A 27,746-nucleotide genomic window follows, 5' to 3' on the forward strand; every position below is an offset into this window, starting at 1 on the left:
TGGTGCAATGTGCAAGTACTAAATAAACATATTTGTAAATCAAGCTGTCGTTACATGTGTATACTTATGTCCATAGGAATGTCACAAATGGAGAACTACATTACATCCGTTATTGTATGTCCAGACTTAGGGCAAAGACACATGGGGCGATTAGTTGCCGCAACTTTTTAAAAAGATCATCATGGCGACTAATCGCAGCGACTTTTCCACCATAGGTGAAAATAGAACTCGCTGCGTCTAAACACCTGTGAATTTTTACTAAGCAGATTGCCGCAACTTTTTTAGTCGCCACGTGTGTCTTCGCCCTAAGGGGCTGATTTACTAACCTACGAATGGTCCGAAGGCATCCGAATGCGTTTTTTCGTAATGATCGGTATTTTGCGTTTTTTTCGGAAATAGTCGCGACTTTTTCGCAGCTTTCGCGCCGAGTACGAAAGTTTCGGATTGATTTAAGCTTCAGTATGGTGACTTTTCTTGGGCCAGGTTGGAGCTGCAGATTGCCATTGAGTCCTATGGGAGGCTTCCAAAATCATGCTAAGTCTGAAAGTTTCGCCTGCCGCTTACACGCACTCAATACGAAAAAGTCGCGACAAGATACGAGCAAATCGTAACGGTTACGAAAAAGTTGCGACTTTTCGCGCAAGTTGTAATGGTTACGAAAAAGTTGCAGCAATTTACGAAAAAGTTGCAGCAATTTACGAAAAGTCGTAACGGCGACGAAAAAATCGCAAAATGTTCGTTTTCCAATTCGGATTCGGATTCTTGGGTTAGTAAATGTGCCCCTAAGAGTCAAAATAGACCCTGGCATTTCAGGTACACTCATGCTTCAAAAGCCCACACAGGCATTTATGAAAACAAAAGGGTTGACGGTCTGGTCCTGGGAAGGAACCATAGGAAATTTAAAGAAGAAGGAAAGGCTAAATCACTTGGGGGTGCCAAAATGTTAGGCACCCCCAAGTGACTTAGATTGCCTACCTTCTACCCCGGGCTGGTGCCCCTGTATGGAGAAAACAGCACCAGCCCGGGGTAGCAGCAGCGCTTCCTCCTTCCTCTCTCGCTGTGCGCGCATGCACAGTAGAGTGAAAAGCCGAACTTTAACAGAGAAGTCGGTTTTTTCACTCTACTGCGCATGCGCCGGACTCGGAGTCTAGGGGAAAGGATGGCAGAAGGAGGAAGCGCATCGCCCCAGGTGCCCCGGGCTGGTGCAGTTTTCTTCTAATAGGGGCACCAGCCCGGGGTACGAGGTAAGCGATGAAAGTCACTTGGGGGTGCTTAACATTTTAGCACCCCCAAGTGACTTAGCCTTTCCTTCCCCTTTAAGGCTTAAAGGGATCTTGTCATGATTTTATGGTATACTTTTTATTTCTAAATTAAGCTATTTACATAGCAAATAACTCACTCTGCCATTTACAATTTTATTCTTGAACCAACAATTTCTGGGAAATAAAGAATATGGCTAGCCCCATGAGAAATGTCAAAATTAAATATAAAAAATCTGTTTGTGTTTTTGAAAAAATGTATTTCAATGCAGGATTCTGCTGGAGAAGCTCTATTAACTGATGCATTTAAAAAAAAAAACATGTTTTCCCATGAACTATTTTCCCATTTTTTATCTCAGCTGATATGAAAAGAGACAATGTAAACAAACTGTAGGTCAGGGCTGTCCAACTGGCGGCCCGCGGACCCCCCTCTGTCTAGCTGCTTTGATGATTTACCTTTGTGAAAGCTTTAAGGGCTCTGGCACACAGGGAGATTAGTCGCCACGGGCGACTAATCTCCCCGAACTGCCATCCCACTGGCGAAAATGTAAGTCGCCGGTGGGATGGCACACGCTGCACAGGCGATTTTGGCAAATCGCCGAAAATGCCTCGCGAGGCAGACTGTAGGAGCAGTGCCAGCATTATGTCAGTGTGTGCTGTCTGTGTGTGCCATACACACAGGCAGCATAGGGCAGAGAAAGTATGGCACACAGAGGCAGGGTAGGGCAGGCAGAGTATGACACACATAGGCAGGGTAGGGCAGACAGAGTATGGCACACACAGGCAGGGTAGGGCAGGCTGAGTATGGCACACACAGGCAGGGTAGGGCAGGCAGAGTATGGCACACACAGGCAGGGTAGGGCAGGCAGAGTATGGCACACACAGGCAGCATGTCTGGGAGAACTTTTTATGAAACTTTAAAATTAGCCTGCACCCCAAAAGACATGGAGTAATGGGTACTGCACGACTTCCTGAAAAGTCAACCAAATTGCCAAATTTGTATGTGTGTGTGTGTAATATATATATATATATATATATATATATATATATATATAATATATAAATGAAATGCAGCCAAGCATCCTTTGATAAATACTGTATATTCACAGGTAAATAGCTAGGACCACCATATGGGGTTTATCTTGACAACGTGTGGTGACTAGGCAATTTTATAATACAAACAATTAAATTAACACTTTTTTTAAATATATACACTTTCACATAATTTATATAAATAATAATTCATAAAACATGGGGTGAGAGAGGGTGCATTAATCAAACTTTTTTATGTTTATCAGTGGAAACAGCACTCTAGTGACAGTAAATGAAAAGCAATAATAGACACAGTAGAGAAGTCTAGGTCACAGATCATGGAGGCAGCATGATTCACAGGAAAATTAGCTACCGAGAAACACTGGGGCTTTCTATACAAAAGCTAAAGAGAATTGTGACTTGTGGCCACAAAACTGAAATTTGAGGTCATGAACTAGAGACATGGCCGTTATTCAGCATAGAGAAAACTGGAGAGGACAGACACAAAAGCTGTGTTGAGTGGTATATTGTTCTCCTGAATCAGTTCTAGGACTAATGCAGTATGATGCATTCACAACTCTTTATGAATAAAATTACTAAAAGTCCCTGTATGTTTAACTGGGTGGGGTTATTGTTTTCTCATATTTTTAATTTTCAAGGCAGAATGCTAGGCAGAGATAACTGCTATTAATTAATAATGGTAAATGGTGTGCTAAACTGTTACTTTGATAATATAAGAATGTTAATATGATGAAGGAAAATACCCTATTGTTCTATCTGAATGATTGCCCAGTGGGTCTAACAGAAGGACAGTGTACAAGGGATTATATAATATATGATCTATAAATAAAAAAAATAGTTCTGATGTAAGTATATATTTGTGCCTGTACAGTAACCATACTGTTGAACATAATAATTATTACCATTAACAACCAGTAGAGCCCTACATACGTATAACCAAAATTTTAGATTTAAACTTTTTACAGTTCTACAACAGTTCTTGTACTGTGCACTATGTGAACTGTGCTTATCTCTCCTTTTGCCTGGAGGAATGGTCAGGAATCCTCAGCTTGAGGATGGTAGATCCTGGAAGAGCAACAGCAAAAGAAAAAAGGAAAAAAAGTCTGCACTCTTCCTCCAAAGTCAAAAACAGTGTTTACTGGTTCTCTTTTGGAAGAGCACTGATTGCACTTATTTCAGTGCAAGATGCTCTTTACCTGTTGGTGTGCTGGCCTATTGGTGGGTACACTGAGAGGCATAGTCTTCCTGCTTAGGGGCACCTTGGTGCTACCAAGCCATGTCTTTGCACCCAGAAATGTAAAAAAGGGAAAAAGTTCAGTACATTTTTGGCATGTCACCTGCTGTGCCAGCAGAAACTCATTTATTGTGCTAGCTTCCCGCACTGGCTTATGACCAGTGCTGTACACTAAGGGGCAGATTCATCAAAGTATGAGTTTGAATCCCGAAATGGATACATTTTCACGAAAATGCTTACGAAAAAATCATAATAGTGGCGATAATATCGTATTGGCGATCCAAAAGTCACAAAATTTCTGTTTCCGAACGATCGTAAACAGCAGGAAAACCTGACTTTGATCCTTCTGTTCATGTTTTTGGAAGCCTCCCATAGGACTCCATGGCAATCTGCAGCTCCAACCTGGCCAAAGGAAAGTCACGATAACGAAGCTTTAATGAATCCGAAACTTTCGTACTCTTAGTGACAAATACGATTTTGTTGCGTAAAATTTGTCGCAAAGTATGAAAAAGTTGCACAAATTAATGAAAAAAAGGCAGAAAATCCGCACAGTACGAAAATGTAGAAAAAAAACCCAAAAAGATTTAAGCAGCACCAGTCAATTCCATTTGACAGAATAACTGTACAAAAATTGTTCATACCTTCATTTTTGCTTGAATCTTTATTTTTTGTATTGTTTTAATTCACATCATTGTTACATAATGTCATATTACATTTAATTAGTCACATTTTATCCCCAGCAGTTGTGTTTGCAGTTTTCCTTTTAGCAATGTTGACTGACAGCACAAGTTATAAAACAGCATCTTACTTTGCTAAAAGAGGCAGAATAAAACAATAAGCACTTTTTAATTGTTGTTTATTATTGTTCCATGATTCAACAGTCATATCTAGACATCCATGGGTTCCCAGTGCAAATATTGGGACAGGCACTTCACTACAATTACTAGACCTGAGAAAAATTTCTTGAACACTTTACTAGATTAAGGGCCTTTATGTACTTGTAAACAGTGCTTTATATATTTACGGTACAGTAATACTACTAAGAGGGGAACAAATATTGTAATAAAATTAAAAAATGAATTAAAAAAAAGTGTGTATATATATATATTTCTCAGCGGCTACCAATCATGATGAGGTACAATGATACACATGTAGACTTTTTAAAGGCGCAGTATACCCCCTTGTATTCAATTAATAGGGCTTGTGCTGAACATACTTTTCGCCTATTGTATTAATAATGATTTTTTAAATTTTCTTTGTTAATTAAACAAGGCAAACAGGAATACTGAAGCTACTCCATGCTTGGTCCTTGTGAGATATATAATTAGATTACCAGTATACAACAACCCCTTTTCTTTGTAGAAATGTCTAAAAAATGTCCAATTAAATCATTCTGCTTCCTCTTTAATTACACTCCTGGATCTGAAACATTTACCTACTTAGGTCAAGTTCTGCTTAGTAGTCTGAATACTTCAGTAAGCAGCCTAGACCAGTACTTATATTGCACTTGTATCGGACTGTTTGGGCTTTGTGTGCGCCGAATTCCTGGTCCAGAAAATCAGCAGTAAGCAGATAATTTTACTACTGAAGATACTTCTTGAAACATGACTTGTCTGCATTTGTTTGTGAACCAAGTAGATGAAGAAAACCTAGTTAAACAATTTAAGTGAATCCTTAGGATTATCACATCATTTGAAGGTGAAATCAGAGTCTGGTGTTTCAATGGGATGACAATCAGGTGTGAGTGAGAGACCCAGTTTATAACGTGGATCCTCAAAGCCTGATCACATATACAACACACTTGTGGCTGTGTGTCATGGCTCGCTCAAAGGAGGTGTCTGAGGACCTTAGCAAAACGAGTTGTTGATGCCCATAAAGCTGGGAAAGGTTAAAAGACTATCTCTAAAGAGTTTGGACTCTATCAATCAACAGTCAGACAGATTGTGCACAAATGGAGGAAATTCAAGGCCGTTACCCAAACCAGAGGAAGTCAACCATTAGAGATAACTCCAAATGCAAGGCATCTAAAAGTTCGAGAGGTTACAAAGAAACCTAGGGTAACTTCTAAGCAACTGAAGGCCTGTCTCACATTGGCAAATGTTGAGGTTCTTGAGTCCACCATCTGGAGAACACGGAGCAGCCATGGTGTGTTCGGCAGGATAGCAAGGAGAAAGCCACTGTCCTCCCCCAAAAATCTACAGTTTGCTAAAGATCATGTGGACAAACCAGAAGGATACTAGAAGAATGTTTTGTAGACGGATAAGCCAAAATAAAACTTTTTGGCTTAAATGAAGGCCAATTAATTTGGAGAAAGATAAACACTGCAATTCAGCATAACAACCTTATCCTATCTGTGAAACATGGTGGTTGAGTGTTCTGGTTTCTGGTTCTGCTTTGTTGCATCTAGGCCTAGATGGCTTTCAATCGTTGATGGAACAATTCATTTTAAACTACACCAGTGATTTCTAAAGGATTTCAAGACATCTGTGTGTAAAGCTGGGTCAGGCAGCAAGACAACGATCCCAAACACACAAGTCGTTCTACCAAACAATGGTTAAAGAAGAATAAAGTGAATATTCTGGAATAACCAAGTCAAAGTCCTGACCTAATCTAATTGAAATGTTGTGAAAAGACCTAAAGCGAACGGTTCATGTGAGGAAACCCACCAACATCCAAGAGCTGAAGCTGTTCTGTATAGAGAAATGGGCTAAAATTCCTTTGAGTCAATGTGCAGGACTGATCAATAGTTACTGCAACATTTAGTTGCAGTTATTGCTGCACAAGGGGGGGTCACACCAAATACTGAGAGCACGATTCACTTTTGCCACATGCAGATATGTTACTGGATCTTTTTTTTTTAAGTAAATACCTGACCAAATATAATCATTTTTATTTCACTTGTTTAACTCTTCATCTACTTTTAGGACTTAACATTCATAGGAAAATATAGAATATATTAAAGGGTTCACAAACTTTCAAGCATCGCTGTATATGGATTTAATTTTTTTTTTTGTTGCTATTAGTGAATATTTGTTTCATTCTCACCAACAAACTTTTAAAAAGTTTGCTTTGAGCTAAGGTAGATTATGACACAGTGCAATCTTGTGTTTTTGACATTTACCTTTGAGTTTCTTTCCAGGTGAGTAAAGGCAGCAATCTCCTGCACAGTAATTCCTATTCACAACAGGCCAGCAAAAAAGCCTCAAAACCCTCAGACTGACAGTAAAGAGCTGCTTGACTATTTATAAAGAAGATTCCCGCTAAAAAAAGAGATTTATAAAGGGAAGTGTCAAGACATCTGTCTGTGATGTGAATCTAAAGAGACTGGGTAAGGCAGCAAGACAACGATTCTAAACACACAAGTCGTTCTACCAAAGAATGTTTAACGAAAATTAAAGTGAATGTTCCGGAATGGCCAAGTCAAAGTTCTAACCTTAATCCAACTGAAATGTTGTGGAAAGATCTAAAGTGAGTGTTTCATGTGAGGAAACCTAAAAACATCCAAGAGCTGAAGCTGTTTTGTTGCTTTTATTATTAGCTAAAGAATCCTAAAAAAAGATACTTTCTTTGATCCTACAGGAAAAAATAACAAAATAATAAGTGCAAAATGAATGTGAGCTTGGGGAAAACAGACCTTACATACACTGGCCTGTTGTAATTAAATAACTCATAAAATAAGTCAATTCCTGTTAATGTGTGCAATGTTACCCTTTATAACACAGAATTACTTGAAGTTGAGGGACTGCTTGAACCAGTGTAGTATGATCCTCACCAGGAGCCTAAGTACCTCGCCACTGTCTTGACCCAAAGCTCAATTACTACTTTTGTCTTGAGAAAATTGCTGAAGTTATACAACTTATTGTTTGATATTGTTGAATTAATACGATTAATATTGCCGTTTGTATCCAGGTTCAGTCATGCAGAGCACGTTTACTATGGCCACTTAATAATTATAACATTTACTGAAATTTGCAGGCTATTCATGGGACATCCTGATCAGGTTAAGAATTGATTTCTGTGTCTGGAATGCACATCTGTTCTGGATCTTGTTACAGAAGCAATTTGTGTGCTATTAAGGAGGGCAAAGCAGTAGCCAACCTTCCTCTGGAAAATAACAAGAATTTTCTCTCACTGAGTATAATGCTTTCAGCATACCTTTCACTAGTTCTGTTTACACAGGCATTGTTTGCATGTATTAGTAGCAGTGCAAGGTGGGAATTTGAGCAAGGAGAGGTCTTAAGAGCAACTATGAAACCAGGATGCAATAATTCCTGCCTGACTCGACTCTCCCATCTGTAAGTAAGCAAACTTTACACTTGAGTCCACATACCTGAACTAGCAGTACAGGCACATAATGTGGCACTACACAGCAATTTTGGAAATATGTTGAGATTACTTGGTAACCGGAGTGCTTTTTTCAACTTAAAGGTGTCAAAATCCATTCAGAATAAAGGAACATCCACATTTGAGCAGACATTTTTCACTCCATGTACAAGAGAATTCTCAAAGTTTCCTATAAAGTTCTTAGTTGCTTTGTATTTGCCATCCCATGCAGACAAGGAAAGTTTTTTTTTTCAAAAATTTACACTGCCCCCTGAAAAATGTAAAATCAGCCTCTACTGTATTTGAATTCCTTTCGGTTCTATGGTTAGGCATCTTGAAACCATGTAGCAGATGTTAGTTCTTCTATAAAAAGAATTTTGGCACTTTACTGTATTAGGTGTTTTTTGTGTGGTCAATAATGTAAACAATTGCCAATATGTGTATAAACAGGAATAGACTGTACATATTCTGACTATATTTTAGGGAGCAACAATGCAGTCAAATATTTGGGAGTGTGTCAAATGTGCTAAATCGCACAGGTTCAGCTGTCAACTGCAACAAACACCTCTGTATGTAGTTAGCTTTTTTCCCCTAAGTACCTTAGGGTTTTAGGTTTATGGCATTGCCAGGATCTAACTGTTGGTGGCAGGTGTATCAGTGCACAAAAACACCGAAGCAATCATAACAATATCAAAATTAGTGTAATTACTTAACTGCACACTGCACTAGTAAATAAGCACTAATTCCTGCCATTAATCAAGCATTCCCTTTGTGCGCTAACCCAGAGCATATGTAGTACCCATGCAGGCGCAACTAACGTGAGATTAGTAAATGGCACAGGACTGGAGAAGCGCTTGTGTCACTGCCTAACTGCATGAGCCAAATACAGTAGCGGGAACTATTAAACACTTGGAGAAAATACTGCAATATGCCCTGCAATCGATGCCAGTGTTTCCACTTTAACAGTTTCATACAAAAGCTGTGGCAATCTCCGGCAGCAGGCAACCAATGGCCAGCAATATAAAGTTTAAAGCCCAAGGCGGCTAGCGGACTGGGTGACTAACTAGTCACTATCCTTTTAGGTGCTTGTTGCACGGACTTTGTTACAGATATTTTTCGTTCAATACGTACAAAAAAACGCTGCATTTACTCACAATATTACATAAGGCGCAAATCCCCAGAGAAAACAATCAACGCACCAAAGTGCCACAGATCGATATTTCCCCTTTGCAACATGTTCTGCATCAGTGCAATTGACTGCGCTTGCCCCGAATATAAACCCGCTAGCCGTAGTACATACTACTTGTCTGGCAGGCTCGGGGTCGCGCTTTGCAAAATATCCGGCGGATGCTGCGATTCTGCGCACAGAGCGTTGGGTGGCAGCTGCGGCTCAATGTATCACCCTTAGACAAGCACAGTGCGATCGGGGGAAGAGGAGGAGCAGTAGCGGCCGCCGCCGGACACCGACCACCCATTCCCCCCACAAGAGCCGGAGCTGTCGGGCCCAAAGTAACCCAAACTAGCCGCACGGCAGCCTCCCCCGGCGAACCCATCAGGATTAAAAGGGTGGGGGAGAAAGAGAACCATCAGGGTGGGGGTGAAACCGGCTGAACAGGGCGGAGAGCGCCAATAAAGGGAATCAATACTATCTGCTTGTGAGGGGTGTCATCATCGCTTTCTGCTAATTGCACGGCCGCACTGTCATTGTCTCACACCAGCTTTTCTCTCCCTCTGGGGCAACAGCGAACCCCCCCAAAAGAGCAGCGGACACAGCTGACAGTACGCACTATTACAGAAACGCTTCATTTCGGAGGGAGTCAGGATTCACCCTTCAGCAGAGTGTTGTGGAACAGGCGGAGGCGAGCGGATAGCGGGAGCTTAGGGGATGTTACACGCTGAGAGCATGGATCGGGTGGATCTGTGTGAGAGTCTGTTGACGTGGGTAAGTGTGGAAAGGATTTCCCATCCCCCCATTAGCAGCCTGGAGGGATAGGATTGGGCTGCTCCTGGCACAATCATAGCCTAAAAGCAACAACTCCCAAATGTCCTCTCAGCTGAACCTTCATATCGGACTGTTACACAAAGAAAGCTTTACCACCGATGCAAAATCTCCTCTTTTTATCCAATAAATAGTAGTAGTAACACTTAGGGAAAACTCGATTCTAATCATTCTTCTCCCCAACAGTGACATTAATGTTGTACATTTATGAGAGGATTACCTGCTTCCCTTCTATACAGGTTTTTGGCCTCATGACACTCTAATCCTCTAGCTGGATCATAGCACAACCCATTGGAATGTATGTATGTGGCACTACTTGTATATGCAGTGCTGTACATGTTTACAGTGCAGTATCAGGACAAACATTGCTATAAATATACAACTAAGATTAGGTTTCATGTGCTGAGTGAAACAGGCAGAAGCATTTCTGCCCACAGAGCTTACAATCTATGGTCTTGTTTTATCTATTAATGCAGTGTGATGCACATTCTTTGGCAGGTATTAGAGCTTGATGCAATGTCCATGCTGCACTTTTATTTGTGGCACAGATGAAATCCCATTCATCACGATGGTGTCTCAGGTCAGAAACATGCTTGCTATCATTCTTTAATTATCTTCAGCCAACAAAAGCATATTACTCCTTTAGTATCAATAACAATCATTACAGGGGCGTAAGGTTTTTTGTGTAAAACAAAAGTGTAATTTTACATTCTGAGACTTATTTCAGAATATCCATGTATTCATCAAAGTGGCCCTAGGTGTTTATGACTTAATGTTGATGCCAAGGCCACAGCTTTTCAGTTTTTTTTAATCCTACAGTTCCCCTGAATCAGTGTAAATTTATTTTTGGGAGCTGTAGTTTAACAGCTGTAGGGCTGCAAGTTGTATGTCCATAGCCGATTGCCCATATAAGTCAAATTTATAAGTAAAAAAAAAAAAGCCTAAGGCCCTGAAACACAAATGACCAAAGAAAACCAACTGATGCCCGCTGTTGATTTTGTTTCTGTTGAGATATTGTTACTATATCGTAAGGGGGGATCAACCACACATTGTCATTGGTTCTGGAATCCTGACAATGGTTAGTCACACTGAGTACTGGGTGTCACCAGTACATTTTACTGCATACAGAAATAAGCTTTGTTGGTTTGAATGAAAGAGCACATCTTTTACTTGCAGGCCAAGAGTCTGGCACTTGTTTGCCTTATTTAGATAAGAATACAATCCTAAATGACTTGTGTATTAGTTGTCAAGTGCTGCAATCGATGATGTAGGTTGTGTTGTCTTCACTTACTAATACACAATGGGTAATAAGGTTAAGGTGTTTACAGTTGTTGTGGTTATATCTTGGTTATTTGCAGCTTATTGTCACAGGCAGGAATATATGATCACATACATCTTTTTGTCACTGAATTTGTATTTACTGGTTCATGTATGTGGGATGTTTTGTGTGTAGTGCCACATATTCATCTTACTTATTGTCTCTTTTGTCTCAACCAGCAGCTGTCCTCATCTGTTCCTAATGCTCTTCTGTTACATCACCTATGTGTGAGTAAAACATATTATACACATACACGCACTGTCTGTGTATATATATCAGTGTGTGTGTGTGTGTATAATATGTTTTACCTTCATTGTGGTGGTCATTATAATCAGTGTGCTGCAACACTGGTGTGATTAGTGCAAGTAAAGGTACTTGTGAAAATACACTCAGAAGTTATATTTAAAGGAATACGGATTTCTCAAGTGTTCTTACCAATATTTGGTTCCTGGTGTATGCAGTCCTAAGGGCTATCACACCTTTCACCTGTGTTTTCTCCAATGTCGGGAAATGCAGATATGTCCCGCTGTTGACCTATGTGTGCAGTAACTGACATAAATGGCACTTTCCTGTCACTGCACTGTTTTTAGTTCCAAAACCTGTCACCCTTTTGCGTGCATCCATTAGGGCATTTTTCATTCAATAATATGAGGAGCAGTGACAGGTGGACAGGGGTATATTAACCACTGCTGTTGTACGCCAGAGGGCACCGACAGTCAGAATGTACCATTAATCTTAAGACTGCTGTCACCTGATATATGACCGCACGTGCTGCAACAAAGATAAACAAAGATACCCCCTGGAGCTTGTGGAGAACAGTGGCATGATTATTGAAAATGTGTTTCTATTCCTATTAATAGGAATCTGTTCCTATATGGGAATCTGTTCCCATATAAGTTGTCTGATTTTCTGTATATGCAGTTGTTAGAACAAATGCGAGGGAACTGGAGGATTGCATGAGGCCCAAGAAAGATGAGTCCCTGATGTATATATTTTAAAGGAACAGTAATGCCATAAGGTCAAAATATATTTTTATTTTACACTTTATGCTTGTATGTGTTTATCCAACACCTAAAAATAAACAATCTTCCTGTTTACCACCAAAACCATTGCATTCTACACAGTTTATCTTTAATCTGCTGTGTAAATATGTGGGGGTAAACGCAGGCTGAGAATCAGCCCCTATACTGCAATCAGCTTTTGGTGCCCGTACTCTGAGCCACTGCATTGGCCTGGGTGCAGGCACACAAAGTGGATTTCGGCACCGTGAGTATCCATTTTGGTGCCGAAATCCACTACGTGTGTCGAAGCAGAGGCTCTGGGTGTAGGCACATGGAAAGGCTGGTGCGTAGGGGCTGATTCTCAGCCTGCGGATAACTGCAGACCGAGGATCAGCCCTGTGTGGCCATAGCCTTTACTGTGTTAGTGCTTCTGAAGCAAACATACAGTTTTTTGCAAGGTAAAATACATTATATACAGTTTTACACAGAAGCCTTTCTTTTTGTTTGTGTTACTGTTCTTTTAAATACAATATGCGTTACTTTGAACCAGAAGGCCCAATATCTGAACATCAGTAAACCAATAATACCACCAGAATTGGCATTATCAGTTTACTGATGTGCAGATATTTCTTATATTGTGGATATTTAGTTTCCTGTGTCTTTTGGGACAAATAAGGGATCATCACTGTAGTCACTACTGCATCCTTTGTTTCCTTGCACCAGAACATCTAATTATGGCTTCATTAATAAATGGTCCTCCTCCTGGATAATGAAATATGATAGAAATCTCAAAGAAAGTTACCATATTCATTCATTGCAAAAATATTGAGGGGTTTCAAGTTATTTAAAATGTATTATTAACTGAATACAGCATTTGATTATCCCTTTTTGTTCTCTGGGACACTTAATATATTAGGTATCAGTTTTGCTTAGTTAATGCAACATCATTAAGACACTTGCACATGGGAAGAATAATTGCCCACAGTTACATTTTGGTTACTGCAGGCGTCTTATCTCCCCAGAATGCCTTTCCACTGGCAATAATGTGAATTGCTGGTGGTGAGGCATACGCATAACTTCATTTTCCAAAGTTGCTTGAAGTTTGACATGACTTTGGGGTTGGTTATTGGCTTACAGGTTTTTGCCTTTTTGGTGCTTTGAATAAGTAATATTGTATATAGTGTTAATAAAAGCTATAATTTGCTCTAAAACATTAGGAATATTGACACTTTATACTACATTTTAACAAAGTATTGTGTGCATTATATTATTTTAGAGATGTTTAATGATGCTTATATTGTTTTTTATTTTATTTTAATTTTGATATGCTGTAACCGGTGTATAGTTGTAGCTGTATTGCCAATAAAGCCTCTGGAATCTGTACCCTTACAAGAGTCAGAATCAGGAGTGCAGAGAATGTAAATAATAGGGCAAATACTGCTTTTGATAGCAATTACATTTACAAATAACATTTTAATTAATGTTTATTGTAAAGTTGCTTAGAATTCCTTTCACTTTTGGTGTAACATTTGGTGTAAATTATGAAAATGGTGTCCAACCAAAAACTGTTTTGTGGAATACATAAAAATGTATTCCTCAGCAACTTTTCTATGTACATTAATCACAAATAATTTGAAAACCACTGCAATATTTAATAATGATATGATATTAAATATAATTGAATGCATTTTCAGTGTATCCCTTTAGTTCTGACACAAGAAACAATGTAACAGAAAAGAAGCCACATGTGTAAAAGAAGAAGTGGCTGACAAATGTTTTTGGAGACTTTGTAATTAAGAACCAAAACTAGACACTACTGCTTGTGGTTACCAAACAAGTGGAATGCAGCCCCTTTAAACTTGGAAGATTCCATCAGGCTACCTCTTGCTGTTGATATGGTTCTTTTCCTGATGGGTCTGCACAGCCACCCAAATTTGGCCTACCACCTGCATAGTCGTTTGATCATACCTTAGCTTTAGTTGCTTGTAAGCTGACCTTACTGTGTTTTTTATTTCTGTTCAAAATTTGACAGCTTATTTTTAGAGGAAATACAAATTATACTGTGTCTGATGATGGTTATATGTTGATATGCATTCTCTTGGTTTTTCAAAAGTTCAGAAAAATGTTCAATGTCCCATCCAGGCCACAACATGAATAATAGAAGGTGAATTCCGATGGATTTGAGCCCAATAAGATGCAGAAGCTATATCTGTCTGTTTGAACTAATTGCCATATCGGCTTTTCTAAAAAGCAGCAATAATATTTCACTCCTAACAATCTGTTCCAGTGGCTTAACATTAACATAGATTTAGAACCACCCACCCCAACTAAACAATGGGCAAAGGTGTATGTGAGCATCATACTGTGATCATGATTTTATGCTAAATAAATGGGCACACATTTTCATGGGACATAAACATGGTAGGTGCGATAAGTTGTCTGGTAGACCAGTTAAAGGTTACAAAAAGTTTGCAGTGTCATTCCAGCCAAATCAATACATGTGTCTGAAGCTGACCATACACCGGCTGATGTTACTTGCTGATTTGGTCAAGAAAGGGGTTCCTCTCCTCTGAGATACCTGGTGGGATTGGCCAGATATTAATTGGGTGGACTGGGGAACCTCATAGGACCTGAAAAGGATTTTTTGCGAGAACATCAGATGAACAGATCTTAGGGGCAGATTTATCAAAATGTGAGAGCTTAATATATAAAAACTCACCATGTTCTATTCATTCCTATGGGATTTTTAGAAGCGTATTCCTCAAATGGTGAACCCTCACTTTTACCCATTGATAAATACGCTTCTAAAAATCCCATAGGAATGAATACAACGTGGGTGAGTTTTTATATATTAAGCTCTAAACTCACATTTTGCTAAATCTGCCCCATAGAGTATGTGGCCAAATTAAAAGGATATTGTCACCACACAGTTACTACCTTTTTATAATACTATGCTTTATTTTTTTTATTTCATCTTAAAGGCTCATGGCCATAGGGTGCTTCTCCAGCAGTTGAAAAATGCCAGTAGACAATACACTGTGTAGAGACAATACACTGTCACAAGCCTAAAGGTGGCCATACACGGGCCAATTTCAGCTGCCTATATACCCGCCATTTTAATTGGATCGTTTGGCCAAACAAAACGATCGAATTAGCCCAAGATCTTCTGCCCATAGGTGGGCATATCGGGAAAATATCTTAGTGTATGGCCACCTGCCACACTGTGTTTATCCGCATGCCAAGAATCTGCCCCCTTGCTCCTAAAAGCTTCTTTATGTGTCTGCCCCCAGAGCTATTTATTCGCAGGCCAAAAATTGCGAATGTGGCAGTAGCCTAAAGGTATTTAATTTTTTTTTTCCCATTAAGTTCTGATTTTATATATTTATATAAATGGAGTACAATACATCTGTTTGTTTCCTCAAATATGACATCCTATCTGTTTCACTCTCATTGTTAAGCCAGCCCCAGGCATTCTATGTTGTAGTATAAAAAAATAATCATGAGCCATTCAGATTACTTTTATTATTAGCAAGCATTTATAAAGTACCAAAACATGTTCTACAGTGCTCTACAGTAGAAGACTGTGTTCATTAAACATACATTAAATACAAAGACAGATACAGGAGGTAAAACTAAACACTTAATTTTCTGACAACGGTATCCCTTTAAGGCCGTGTCACATGGCCCTCTTAGAGTAAACCATGGCTGTCAAATGTCTTTTCCTGCTTTTAGCTGCTTTTCATTGATTTGCAGTAGCTAGATATACTCCCCCTATATTTATACTACTGGTATGAAGCCTTTGAGGCAAAGGAAAGGTCATTAAACAAAATATAAGTAATGAATTGGGTTGGGGCAGCATGGTGGCTCAGTGGGTAGTACTTATGCCTTGGATCACTAGGGTCCTGAATTTAATTCCAGCTTGGGCATCTGCAAGGAGTTTTCATGTTCTCCCTGTATCTGCGTGAGTTTCCTCCATGTGCTACGATTTCCTCGTTAACTCACTCCTAATAAAAATAACTCTACTATGTTTAAATGTGATCATTAAAGGTGATTTAAATATGAGTTAGACTGTGAGCTTCAGTGGTGCAGGGGCTGATGAAAATTATTTGTAGCTCACTTTAATAGATAATAATAATACTTTCTATTGACCATAATAACAAGGGAGTGACTATAGTTCTGGCTATATTAAATAATTCCCTGAAGAAAATCAGAATGATGCTATCAAGTCTGTATTGGGATACTCAGCATTTCTAAGTCTGCTCTAAAGCATACTTGGCATTCTTGCTTAGATGATGTACTTTCTCTGGAGGTTTAAAAGTTGATGTATATGGCAACATTCTTCTGAGTAAATAAAGCAGAACTTATGCCTACATGCTAATGGAGGAATGTCCTTTTGGAAGTTGTATATAGATATTCTAAAAATGTAGTGATCTAGTTTGTTTTGGGGTATTTAATTGTATTCAGGGGTGCTGCTGTCATAAGGCAAATTGAGATACTCTCCCCAGTTATTATTTGTATCTAATCTGTATGTTTTTCCCAGGCAAAATCTGCTGCTGGTAACTTTAAAAATCAAAACTCCTATGTTTAAATTGAAATTTTAGCTCTTTTAGTGCAAAAAGTACAACCAAGCTCTCTGCACATGTGCTCCCCCTCGACCGACTCCAGCACTATGAAAGTAAGCAAGGGGGGCAGCTCTTCCTGGCCTACCTCTGGATGGTACTAGGTGCATGATTATGGCTGATTGTATTTATAGTTTTTGTGCTTAGTGTTGTAAAGACATTGTCAAATATACATGTCCATTACTGTGTGACAAGTTGTGATCTATTTGATTAAATGAATTCTAAGGCTATGGCCGCACAGGGCTAATGATCTGCCTGCAGACAAATGCACTCTCACGTCAACCCTCTCATGTGTTTGTTCCAGGGTGCAGGCACACCAAGCAAATTTGTCCCCAAAATGCATCATACACGTAGCAAATTCCTACAACAATGGTGCGACATTCCCTTTTAAGGCGTTTTTTTCTTTTGATTTTGGAGCTGCCATAGTTGGAGCAACCAACTAAGTCTATGCATAGACTTCAATGAAAACCTTGGCCTCCAGAGGCCAACTGTTCAAGGTCAATTGTAGATTAGCTTTGTAAGGTGATAACTTTTGAATGCAGTACCAATCAGACCTGAAAGTATTACTGTTTTTACTCCTATATAAAGAGTCACACAATACAGAAAATCCATGGTTTTTATCATTTCTTGATTTCGTGATTGATGCCTTTGCATTGTTTTTGACTAGTGATGGGTGGATCTGTCCCGTTTAGCATTGCTGAAAAATTTAATAAGTGATGTAAATATGCAAGAAAGCCTTTTTTGTGAAACCTGCCAAAAAATGTTGCTCAATGCTGTTTTTGAGGTGTTTGGCCCTTGTGAGGCAGATAATTGGATTACCTATATAGTCCACTCACTTTATCTTCTATTTGTTAGCTGGAGTCCATTAGGGCTCTGGCACATGGGGAGACTAGTTGCCCGCGACTAATCTCACCGAACTACCATCCCACCGGCGAAAATGTATGTCGCCGGTGGGATGGCACACGCTGCGCAGGCGATTTTGGCAAATCGCCGAAGTTGCCTCTGCAATTTGCCGAAATCGCCTGCGCAGCGTGTGCCATCCCACCGGTGACTTACATTTTCGCCGGTGGGATGGTAGTTCGGGGAGATTAGTCGCCCGTGACAAGGGAGATTTGTCGCGGGCGACTAATCTCCCCGTGTGCCAGAGCCCTTATGCAAAGAGTATATGTGTACACTGATAATGTAATTAGCTACCTTGCAGTCCAAACATGGAGTAGCTTGAGGTTACTCCAGAAGGCTAGAGTTGGGATAGACCTCAGATCATCAGAGGTTTTTAAAATGTTTTGTTGGCCTCTTCAAAGGTACATATGTTTTTTTTATTTTTCCCATGAGTTTTTTTCTGCTGTGCTGTAACTGTAAAACGCAGTTCGAGAATCAGCCCCTTCGCTGGCATCATCCTCCATCTTTGCTACCACACGGAACCATTGTGTTGGCCCAGGAGCATGAACACATGACTGATAAAACTGACCTATGCTTCTTGTCCTTGAGATCAGTAATTTCTAGTGAGACACTGAAGTGATGCTGGGCATATAGAGGAAAAGTTATATCCCTATATAGAGCAATGGTGCCCGACTATTCCTAGTGAGTTTTTATAGTAGAATGGAATGTGAATACTGCAATATGCTAATATGTTAGGGCTTTCTATTGAACCAAGTAACCGTGTAGCCTCAAGCAAATTTTCTCACTAGACACATAACTGTATCCTTTCAAAAGGGCCCACCAAAAAATATAAATATTCATTTTATAAGTATGGATTTTATCTTTCTGTCCAGTGTCTACAGTGCAGCCTTTATTGGCACCATCATTCCTATGCAGTATAAGAAAGTTGGCAAAAAGTTTAAAAAAAACCCATGTATCATAAATAGCTAGTTTGTTGTCTTCTGTGGAAAGTGGTCCCTCCAGGAGCTGAATCTCTGTTACTGCAAGTTTTTTTTCTGTGACTTTTTTTTTTTTTTTTTTTAAGTTTATTTGAGCATCATGAGGCCCTTTTATATATTTGCTGTTACTTTATTAAAAGCAAAATATTTAGTAAAGTACTGAAGAAATCTAGAGGAACTCTGTTAGAGAAAGTTATCTAAGAGGACAATCTTTGTTTTATAGTTTCACAAATGTTATGCAAAACTGAATTATTTTTGGTTTTGTCCTTTCTGTGAAAAAAGATGAACATATTAACTTAGCCATTGTTGCCATATAACAGATTCTAGTCAGCCACAGGAAACCAAACCCTTTCATGCTTGTTTACTATTCCTGCAAAGAAGCTGGTGACTGACCTTTATATGGGAAAAATAATACTTGTTCTATCCCACAAACTTGGGTTAAGGTCCTTAAAGAAGAAGTAAACCTTTAAAACAAATGTGGGTATAATACCATTATGGTATATACCATATTTTATATACTGAGCTTACTGCAACAGCTTTTACTCTGGTTTCAGAGCTGCGACGTAATGAGAATTTAAAGTACTTATTAGCTTTGTGTTGTGATTCTGCCAAATGTTTCTGTAGGTATTTTTATTATTCCCCATTGGTCAATCTATGCAAATACAAGGCTTTTACTTTTTGTTACTTCCATTTAGTTTGAAAGCAGCATCTCTGAAATTGTCAAGTCCTGGTTAGATCTAGACTAGATCAAGAATAGTGTTTGTAACCCTTTCTTGGCTGTAACAAGCCAACAGCACGGCTAGATAGGCCTTGAGCATGGGGTACACGTGACTCAATCCTTCAGGATGGGCCTTCGCTATGTGGAAGTAACCAAACGGAGCTATGGTGTAGTGCAACTACAACCCACTGTAGCTGTGTGCAGTGCAGAATAACAAATGGGCGCCAGAAGGTTCTTGCAGTTTAACAGTAGAACTGGTTTATTTTCAGCAACAAGCAACTTGCAGGGTTTTGCAATATACTCACACACATCAGTTAGCATAGCTTTCTGTGAGGACAGCACAGAGAGGGTGCACACCCGCTCCTCCCAACTCCCCTTGAGCCAGGCAGGATCAGTGCCACCGGTTCAGTTGCTCACTCTGTGGAACAGTCAGCTGGATACCACACTCCTCAGGCCCCACGGCAACTTTGGATCAGGGTTCAATCTACCTGCCTCCTAGGTCTAAACCGTGGCCCTACACTAAGGCAACAATGCCTGTCTGGAAGGGTACTCCCACAGCTACTTTCCTCTGAGCCAAACTGCTCGTGCTCTCTTCCCTCACTATCTCACTTTCCTAGAAAGTGCTCCACAAAACTTGCTATCTAACTGGTCCTCATTCACGGGGTCCCTGTCCCCGACTTCACCAGAGTGGATGATAACACTCTGGGGCACATGGCTTTTACTGGGGCCTAGTTCCTTGCCTCCAGCACAGTGCTCCTTCCCCTGTGAACACAGGCAGCCAAAGAGGCAGACCCACCCCCCTGCTAAACACTATATCAGAGTGCCAAGGGAGTGGTCTCCCTGTGAACCAATAATCACACATCTGAACTCAAAACTGATACAGGGGTCTTTGCCCAGTAACAGCACAAAACCAGGAAGCTGCAGGGTTTAAAGCCATAGGGACTAGTTAACCCTATGGATCCCTACATGTTGTTTCTGAGTTCTACTTCATTCATGTATATTATGTTACACCAAAAGTGCCATGAAATCACGCATGAAATTTCTTGTGGTGGCTGCACTGTGCACCTAGGGTGCTACATTAAAACGTGCTATTCGGGTAGCTCTGTACATCTAAACCCTTTTTCACTGGTCAGTGCCAAAATGTTTTGCTTGCCTTTTTTCCAGTGTCTCTACTGCCAATTGCCGCTTGCACTTGGGAAAAAAATGTTACTTTATTGTTCTTAGTTTTCACTAGGGGGCATGTATAATTCTGACATCCCCCAATAAAGAGGGATTTCCTTGCCCTTTAAAAAGATTTAACCAAGGGTTCCTTGCTTGTGTGTGTCTGGATGACGAACAAACTAGGCAATGTCTAAGGGAATTTTTTTTTTTTTAGTGTGTGATTTGTACTGTACCCTGTGCTTCATAAATGAGGGCAGTAGTGTGATTCAGGTTTTTAAAGGGGTCGTTTACCTTTAAATTAACTTTTAGTATGATGTAGAGACTGATATTCTGAGACAATTTGCAGTTGGTTTTCATTTTTTTTTTTATTATTTGGGGGTTTTGAGCCAGAAGAAGAAGGCAAATAACCTAGAAACTAAAACAAATAAAAAATGAAGACCAATTAAAAACTTGTTAAGAATAGACCATTCTATCACTTTCTAAAAGTTAACATGAAGGTGAATAAACAAGGTTTAAGTGACTTGTCTTTACTGCAACTTTGTCTATTCACCAGAGCAGTAGGTGTTGCTCCTGAAAATGTTTAATTTTAATTACCATGTCCCTTTAAAATACTTATTTTGTGTAAGAAGGATGTGAGACAAGTGAACAGAAAGTGCTTATCCTAAATAACCAGCTGTTTGTAGCACAGTGGGAGGAAGTGACTGTGTATCCGCTCCAGGTCTGCTAAGCAGGTCATTTGTACAGTGCAGCATGATTGCAATCCTGCTTTAGCATTGTTTGGGGGAAAATAACTCCATTGACATAATGCTTGTGCTCTAGCTACTACAGGACCAGTCTAAATCACCATATTCCTAATATGAGCATTCTTGTTTCATGCTTGTCAGCTTGTTTAAAGTTTCCTATGGGCTGCTGCTTTCTTGGCCTTTCTGGTTTATCCTAATGGGGTCAGATATAACCCACACAGCTGCTACTACTAGCACTTATACAAGTTTGTAAGCCCACATTGCAAGGGTAACTTAATGTGCTTGGAGCTTTCAATTATGACCCACACTTCTGTGAGGAATGCTTACTGCTTACTTATATTGAAAACTATTTTTCAGTAAACTCTCTGGTTCCTGGATTTGCATTGGCCATAGCATAAGGTCTGTTGAGATTTCTTGCTGTTTTGAAAGTGTTTGCTAAATGTTTAAGCTGATTTTCCACCCGATGCTACTTATCTGCTTTATCTGGTTAAACATGACAACATCTGGAGTTTTGTATTCATTTTCCAACCACAACGTTAATGGGCTGCAGTCATGTGATTATTCAGCCTGAGGAGTCTGTGCTGTTTGACCGCATGTGTGCTTTAGGCTAAAGCCCCATGGGGGGGGGGGGATTAGACGGCAGCGATAAATCTCTGCTACCACAGGCGACTAATCTACCTGAAAAAAGCCTTTCCACTGGCAAAAAACGAATTTTCGGTGGAAAGGCCTATGCAACGCTTTGTTTTTTTGAAGTCGCACAAAGTTGCCTGCAGGAGAAAACTTTGCGCGAATAAAGTGTTGTGTATGCCTTTTCACTGGGACCAAGCAATCGAATTGGCCCAATTTCACCCACCTTAAGGTGGCCATACACGCACCGATATTATCGTACGAAACCTCGTTTCGTACGATAATCGGTGCGTGTATGGCATGTCAGCGAGCCGACCGATATCGCAGGAAGCTGCTGAAATCGGTCGGCTCGCCGATCGGCCAAGTTAGAAAATTTTGATCGGGCGCCATAGAAGGCGCCTGACCAAAATTCTCCCTTCAGAGCTGAATCGGCAGAAGGAGGTAGAAATCCTATTGTTTCTACCTCCTTACCTGCCGATTCAGCCCTGAATGGTGTGTGGCGGATCTGACGATGTTTCGTGCGACCGACGGTCGTACGAAACATCGTGAGATCGCCACGTGTATGGCCAGCTTAAGTTGGGCATTTCATGAGAAGATATGCTTGTTTGGCAACATCGCCAAACAAGCAGATCTTACCGTGTATGGCCATAAAGGATAGAGGTTCCCAAGACTGAGGCCCTCTCACTGCTCTGATAAACATTTTGCCTTTCCTGACCACATCAAACCTTAAAATTAAGGGAGAGCTGCTGCATGTTAAACCCAACAAAAGGTTAAGCTATTTTCATAGACAAAGCATGTTTATAGGACTGAACACGTAATCTGTTTTCTACCTAACTCCCCAGTGATACACAAAGCACGCACATAACACTGATTTCTGGGATGCCCTATCACCGTAGCAATAAGGAGTTTCTATCTGCTGCAAAGACTGGAAGCAGTCATAGTAGAAAAAAAAGTTCCTGATGCAAGAACAGAGGATTTTTACACAAGCCTGCCAGTTATCTGTGCTATGGATTACGTTGTTGAATAATACAACATTTGATTTCACTTTTGGGATTAATACTGTAGATGCCCCAGTTTACAGGCTTTATCATCAAAGTCTGTGCCTTAATTTTTTTCTCACGACATGTTTATTTTATCATTAAAGGAGAAGGAAAGTCTAAATTACTGGGGGGTGCCAAATGTTACCTGGGCTGGTCCACCGGCTCAGTTTATTACTGCAGTAATAAGTTCTTTGGCACTCTCTTTCTTTTCTTTTTATTTTCCCACGGGGGCGCAGGCATGGGCATGCACACTAAAGTGAAAGAGCTGGGTTTTCCTTTCTAAGTTCAGCTTTCACTCTACTGTGCATGCGCCTGCCTGAACCGTAATGAACAGAATACTCTGAAGAAGATGGCTACAAGGATCTTCTGCAGAAATACCCTGGACCAGTGCCGTTTTTATTGAACAGGAGCACTGTCCCAGGGTATCAGGTAAGCGATCTTAATCACCTTAGCATTTTACCACCCCCAAGTGATTTAAACTTTCATTCTCCTATAAACCAATCTCTGCGTGTGGTTGCAATCCATATTTCTTATTGGCAATGTTTTGGGCTTCTGCATATCTCACAGGTATTAGACAATGAGGGCAAGCAGATACCACCACTAATTGCGTTATCACTGTTCTTAAAAATGTATGTTTTAATGTAATCCTAAAGAAATTTGCTAATAATCTTTCCTTTCTACGGCTCTTTCTGCAGCTCTCAGATCTAAACTTTAAACTCCTGTCTGGTTTCTGGAGTTAACTACACCAGGCAGCAGTTTGGAACATAAGATAAATAATTGAGAGTATGGTACAAGAGATAAGGAATTAAGGAAGAGATTTACAATAAAACTAAATCCTCACAGTCAATCTGATTTTTGGTGGCTGGGGTCAGTAACAACCAAATAGCATTTTTGGTTGCAGGCTGAAAATAGGAAGGCTGATCATTCAAAATACATACCAAAGTAATAAAGGCTAAGGGGCAGATTAATGAAATCACGAATTCGAATCCCGAATGGGATAAATTCAGATTGGATACGAAAATTTCTGAAGATCGCAAATATCACGAAATTGCTTACGAAAAAATCGTTTTAGTCACGATAATATCATATTGGAGATCCGAAAGTCACAAAATTTTTGTACCGAGCGATTGTAAACAGTGGCAAAACCTCTCAGATTTTTTCGCGCAAGCATATGAAAGTCACATGGGCGCCGAAAAAGTCGCGCAAGCGACAAAAAATTAGGCGAAAATACGCTCTGAGCTTTCGAATGAACGCTCTGAGCTTTCGAATGAACGCTCTGAGCTTTCGAATGAACGCTCTGAGCTTTCGAATGAACGCTCTGAGCTTTCGAATGAACGCTCTGAGCGTTCATGTCTTAGTAAATCTGCCCCTAAGTGTATACCTTCTTCAAATATATTCAGCCTAAAACCTACTAAAGGTTAATATAAAGGTGAAATAACCCATTAGTACAACATTCCTTTCTGCTTTCCAAAATGCCTTTTAAAACACCATACACTGGGATTCTGCCTCAATTTTAGGACAGTGTGGAAAAAGTGCTTTACATTAGGCAATCCCAATACTTCCAGTTTCCTGTAGGCCACAAAGCGCTACATACGACATGGTATAAATAGGTTGTGCAAACCCCTGTTTAGCTGCCAACACCCATAGTAATGCCCCTGGACTGCTCAACCATGGTTCTTCTGCTTCTTGTATCTTTTCCATAAAGCCTGCCTTGAATAAAAAAATATGTTTTTAGCTCATCAATTTAATCCTAAACCTGCTAGAAACATAGACGAAATCAGGAATTATAAAGATGACGTTTAATTAAACAGACCTGAAAAATTGTTTTTTTTTTCTTTTCTAACCTAATTGTATTGTTTTATTTAGATCCAGACATTCCATGTAGATGCGCCATGCAAAACAGTTGACGATCTGACTAGTGGTGTGGCCATGGCTATGGTCCTCCAGAAAATGTAAGTTAACAAAATATCTTACAGCGCAGCTGTGCTTTGGGTAAAGTTATCTTTATTACTGACAGAAGACTAGTGGCACCCCAGCTCTTTTCAAATTACAACTTCTATTAATTGGCTGGAGGAAATTGGTTGTGCATAGATTATTGCTCAGGTCATCTGGCATTGTAATTATCTATACCAAAATGTAGTATCTATCTGTACCTATCTGTATAATTAGTGTGTGTGTATGTGTGTGTATATAATATATATATATATATATATATATATATATATATATATATATATAATATATAAATTTAAATTATTTATAATTTAAATTATTTATAAGTAGACTTAAAGAGAGGTATAGAGATCCAAATTATGGAAAGATCACTTATTTGGAAAACCCCAAGTCCCAAGCTTTTTGGATAGTAGGTCCCATACCCACAAGACACTGGATATTTTATTTGTTTTTTGAAAAAAAACTTGATTTATTTATAATTACATTTTTAATTGTCTTTGCTAACTCCATAAAAAATTGTTGCTGTTTATGCTGACATAATCATTGCACTGTTTTCCCTTACAGTGACCCAGTATATTTTGATGAAAACTGGTTAAACAGAATAAAAACTGATGTTGGAGACAACTGGAGACTAAAGGTACTTTTTTCCCTGTGTACTTGCTTATTATGGTTTTGATTCTGTCTTCGAAGCCAACAGCACAGCTGTAATATGGAAAATTCATAAAACATTAATGAATCCATTGTAAGGGGAGCCTGTTCAGTTGGTCTGGTGTGGAAAAGTTGCATAAATACACTATCTGTGCTTTTTTAAAAAAAAAAAAAAAAGATATACTTTATAAATGTATACTATCTTTATAATTATATAATTTTATAATAATTAAGTATAATTTATAAAGTATAAAAGTATATTTATTTCTGCTAGTTCAGATATACCTGATTTCCTAACAGTGTTATAGGTTGCCAAACATAGGCAGATTTAAGCTGCTGATTCAGCAGCAGAAGTCAGCAGCTAATCAGCACATGTATGGGGCCCTCCAACGGGCCTGCCTGACTGATGTCTGGCTGAAAATCACCCAGATGTTCTGGGTTTTTCTGATTTTCCTGTCAGATCAAGGACTGCATCTGCATGTTGATATGGCCCTTGATTCAAAGGCCTGCATAGAAAGATCTGATTGTTTGGCGGCCTAGCCACACAAGCAGATCTTATAATGTATGGGCAGTTTAATGCAACCCTCCCATACTTTCACATTGGAACAAAGTGAGAGAAGAGTAGGATCACTCTTCATTTTAGTTTGTCAAATCAGGTATGTCTGTGTAAAAAAAAAAAAAATTAAGTTTAGATTGTTTGTTTATGCACCTTTTTTACAAAAGCCCAACTAAATGAGCTCATGTCAAAAATGTATTTAAATATTTGAAATATTGCTACCATTTACAAATCTGGCAACTGAGCTGATGCAAAAAAACAAAACAAAAAAACTTCTGCTGCTGTCAGTATGGGCTCACATTATCCTTTGAGCTGGAGACCAGTAGATATGCATTGGCTATGTGGCACTATCTAGACTTGTGTTACTGTGAGAAAAGCTGATAAAAGATTTATAGCTACCTATATGTGGCAAGAGCTACTGCTTAGTTCACACTACCGCTTAGTCTTTTTCAAGTGCCTGAACATGATATTCCTATTGTTGTCATTCCAAATTTTTAAGTGACAGCCATTTAAAAATGTTAATAACAGAAATAATTTGAAGGGTTGTGTTTCAGGGAGGTGAGGCCTGGGTGTTTGCTGTGATGAGCATGTGAGACTATTGTAAAACAAAAATCATAACTGCTCTGTTTTCTGTAAATTTATATTGATTTAAAACCGGCAAGTTTCACTGTCCCTGCATGAGCCAGCACTTCATGTTAGCCCAAGGCTGTTCCTTATACAGGCTGTTTCTACAGAGCTTTTTGCCTAAAGCTCACAGGCCAGCATATACTTGTGTTTCAGCTTCTGCCACTGTGACAGGGGCATAACTATAAGCAGACCCTGCGGTTGCAGGGGGCCGTGAAGTGGGCCCAGAATGGCCCTAAATAAATGAGCAGTTTCAAAATATCTTGGTAGAACAGGTCAATTTGCTAATGTCTTGTAATGTTTTGGGGGCCCTGAATTGAATTTTCTGTGGGGCCAAGTAAAATCTAGTTATGCCACTGACATAGCCATTATGAGTATCCAGGGGCTATACAGTGAAAATCCCTTGCAAATTCCTGCAGTTTCCAAGTTATTATTGTTTATATAGCGCAGATATATACAACTGAGCTTTAAGTTTAATCTACTAATTGGTACAATGAAAGGCAGCTTCTAAAACTATTTACATGCCATTTATTTTCCCTTCTTTAGATAAGCAATTTGAAGAAAATTTTAAAAGGTATCCTGGACTATAACCATGAGGTAAATAAAATTTTAATAATCCTTCTCTAATATATTTGTTCTAATCACTATTTGTTCTAACTTCATTGTAAAGCTAAATGATACCTTGTTTCAATTTTGAGTTTGTTTTAGTCTAACTAAGGCTGCATACACACAACAAATTAAAATGCTTTCCCATAGCTTACAGACCTACTGAACAGCAAAGGACCACTTAAAAGGGGTGGTTCACCTTCGAGTTAACTTTTAGTATGATACAGAATGACATATTCTTAGCAACTTTTCAGTTGGTCTTCATTTTTTCTTATTTTGTATAGTTTTTTTTTAATTATTTGCCGCCTTCTTCTGATGCTTTCTAGCTTTCAAATGGAGGTCACTGACCCCAGAAGCCAAAAAACTATTGCTCTTTGAGGCTACAAT

General features: G+C 39.4%; 1 protein-coding gene across 7 annotated transcripts in view; it reads left to right on the forward strand.

The window, feature by feature from the left end:
• The first annotated feature begins 9,163 nt into the window (after nucleotides 1-9,163).
• hook3 (hook microtubule-tethering protein 3) overlaps nucleotides 9,164-27,746 on the forward strand; it is a 52,216-nt gene continuing 33,633 nt past the window's right edge. For 5 of the 7 annotated variants that reach the window (XM_031890248.1, XM_031890245.1, XM_004910905.4 and 2 more), the window contains exons 1-4: nucleotides 9,165-9,811; nucleotides 24,839-24,924; nucleotides 25,490-25,562; nucleotides 27,300-27,350. In XM_031890248.1, the coding sequence (XP_031746108.1) occupies nucleotides 9,755-9,811; nucleotides 24,839-24,924; nucleotides 25,490-25,562; nucleotides 27,300-27,350 (267 nt within the window). In that variant the 5' untranslated portion in view covers nucleotides 9,165-9,754. Of the gene's footprint in view, nucleotides 9,812-24,838; nucleotides 24,925-25,489; nucleotides 25,563-27,299; nucleotides 27,351-27,746 lie in introns of all 7 variants that reach the window. The other 2 variants (XR_004219465.1, XM_031890242.1) reach the window with 1 other exon arrangement.

This window comes from Xenopus tropicalis, chromosome 1, assembly GCF_000004195.4.
Source record: "Xenopus tropicalis strain Nigerian chromosome 1, UCB_Xtro_10.0, whole genome shotgun sequence".
NCBI classification, from domain to species: domain Eukaryota; kingdom Metazoa; phylum Chordata; class Amphibia; order Anura; family Pipidae; genus Xenopus; species Xenopus tropicalis.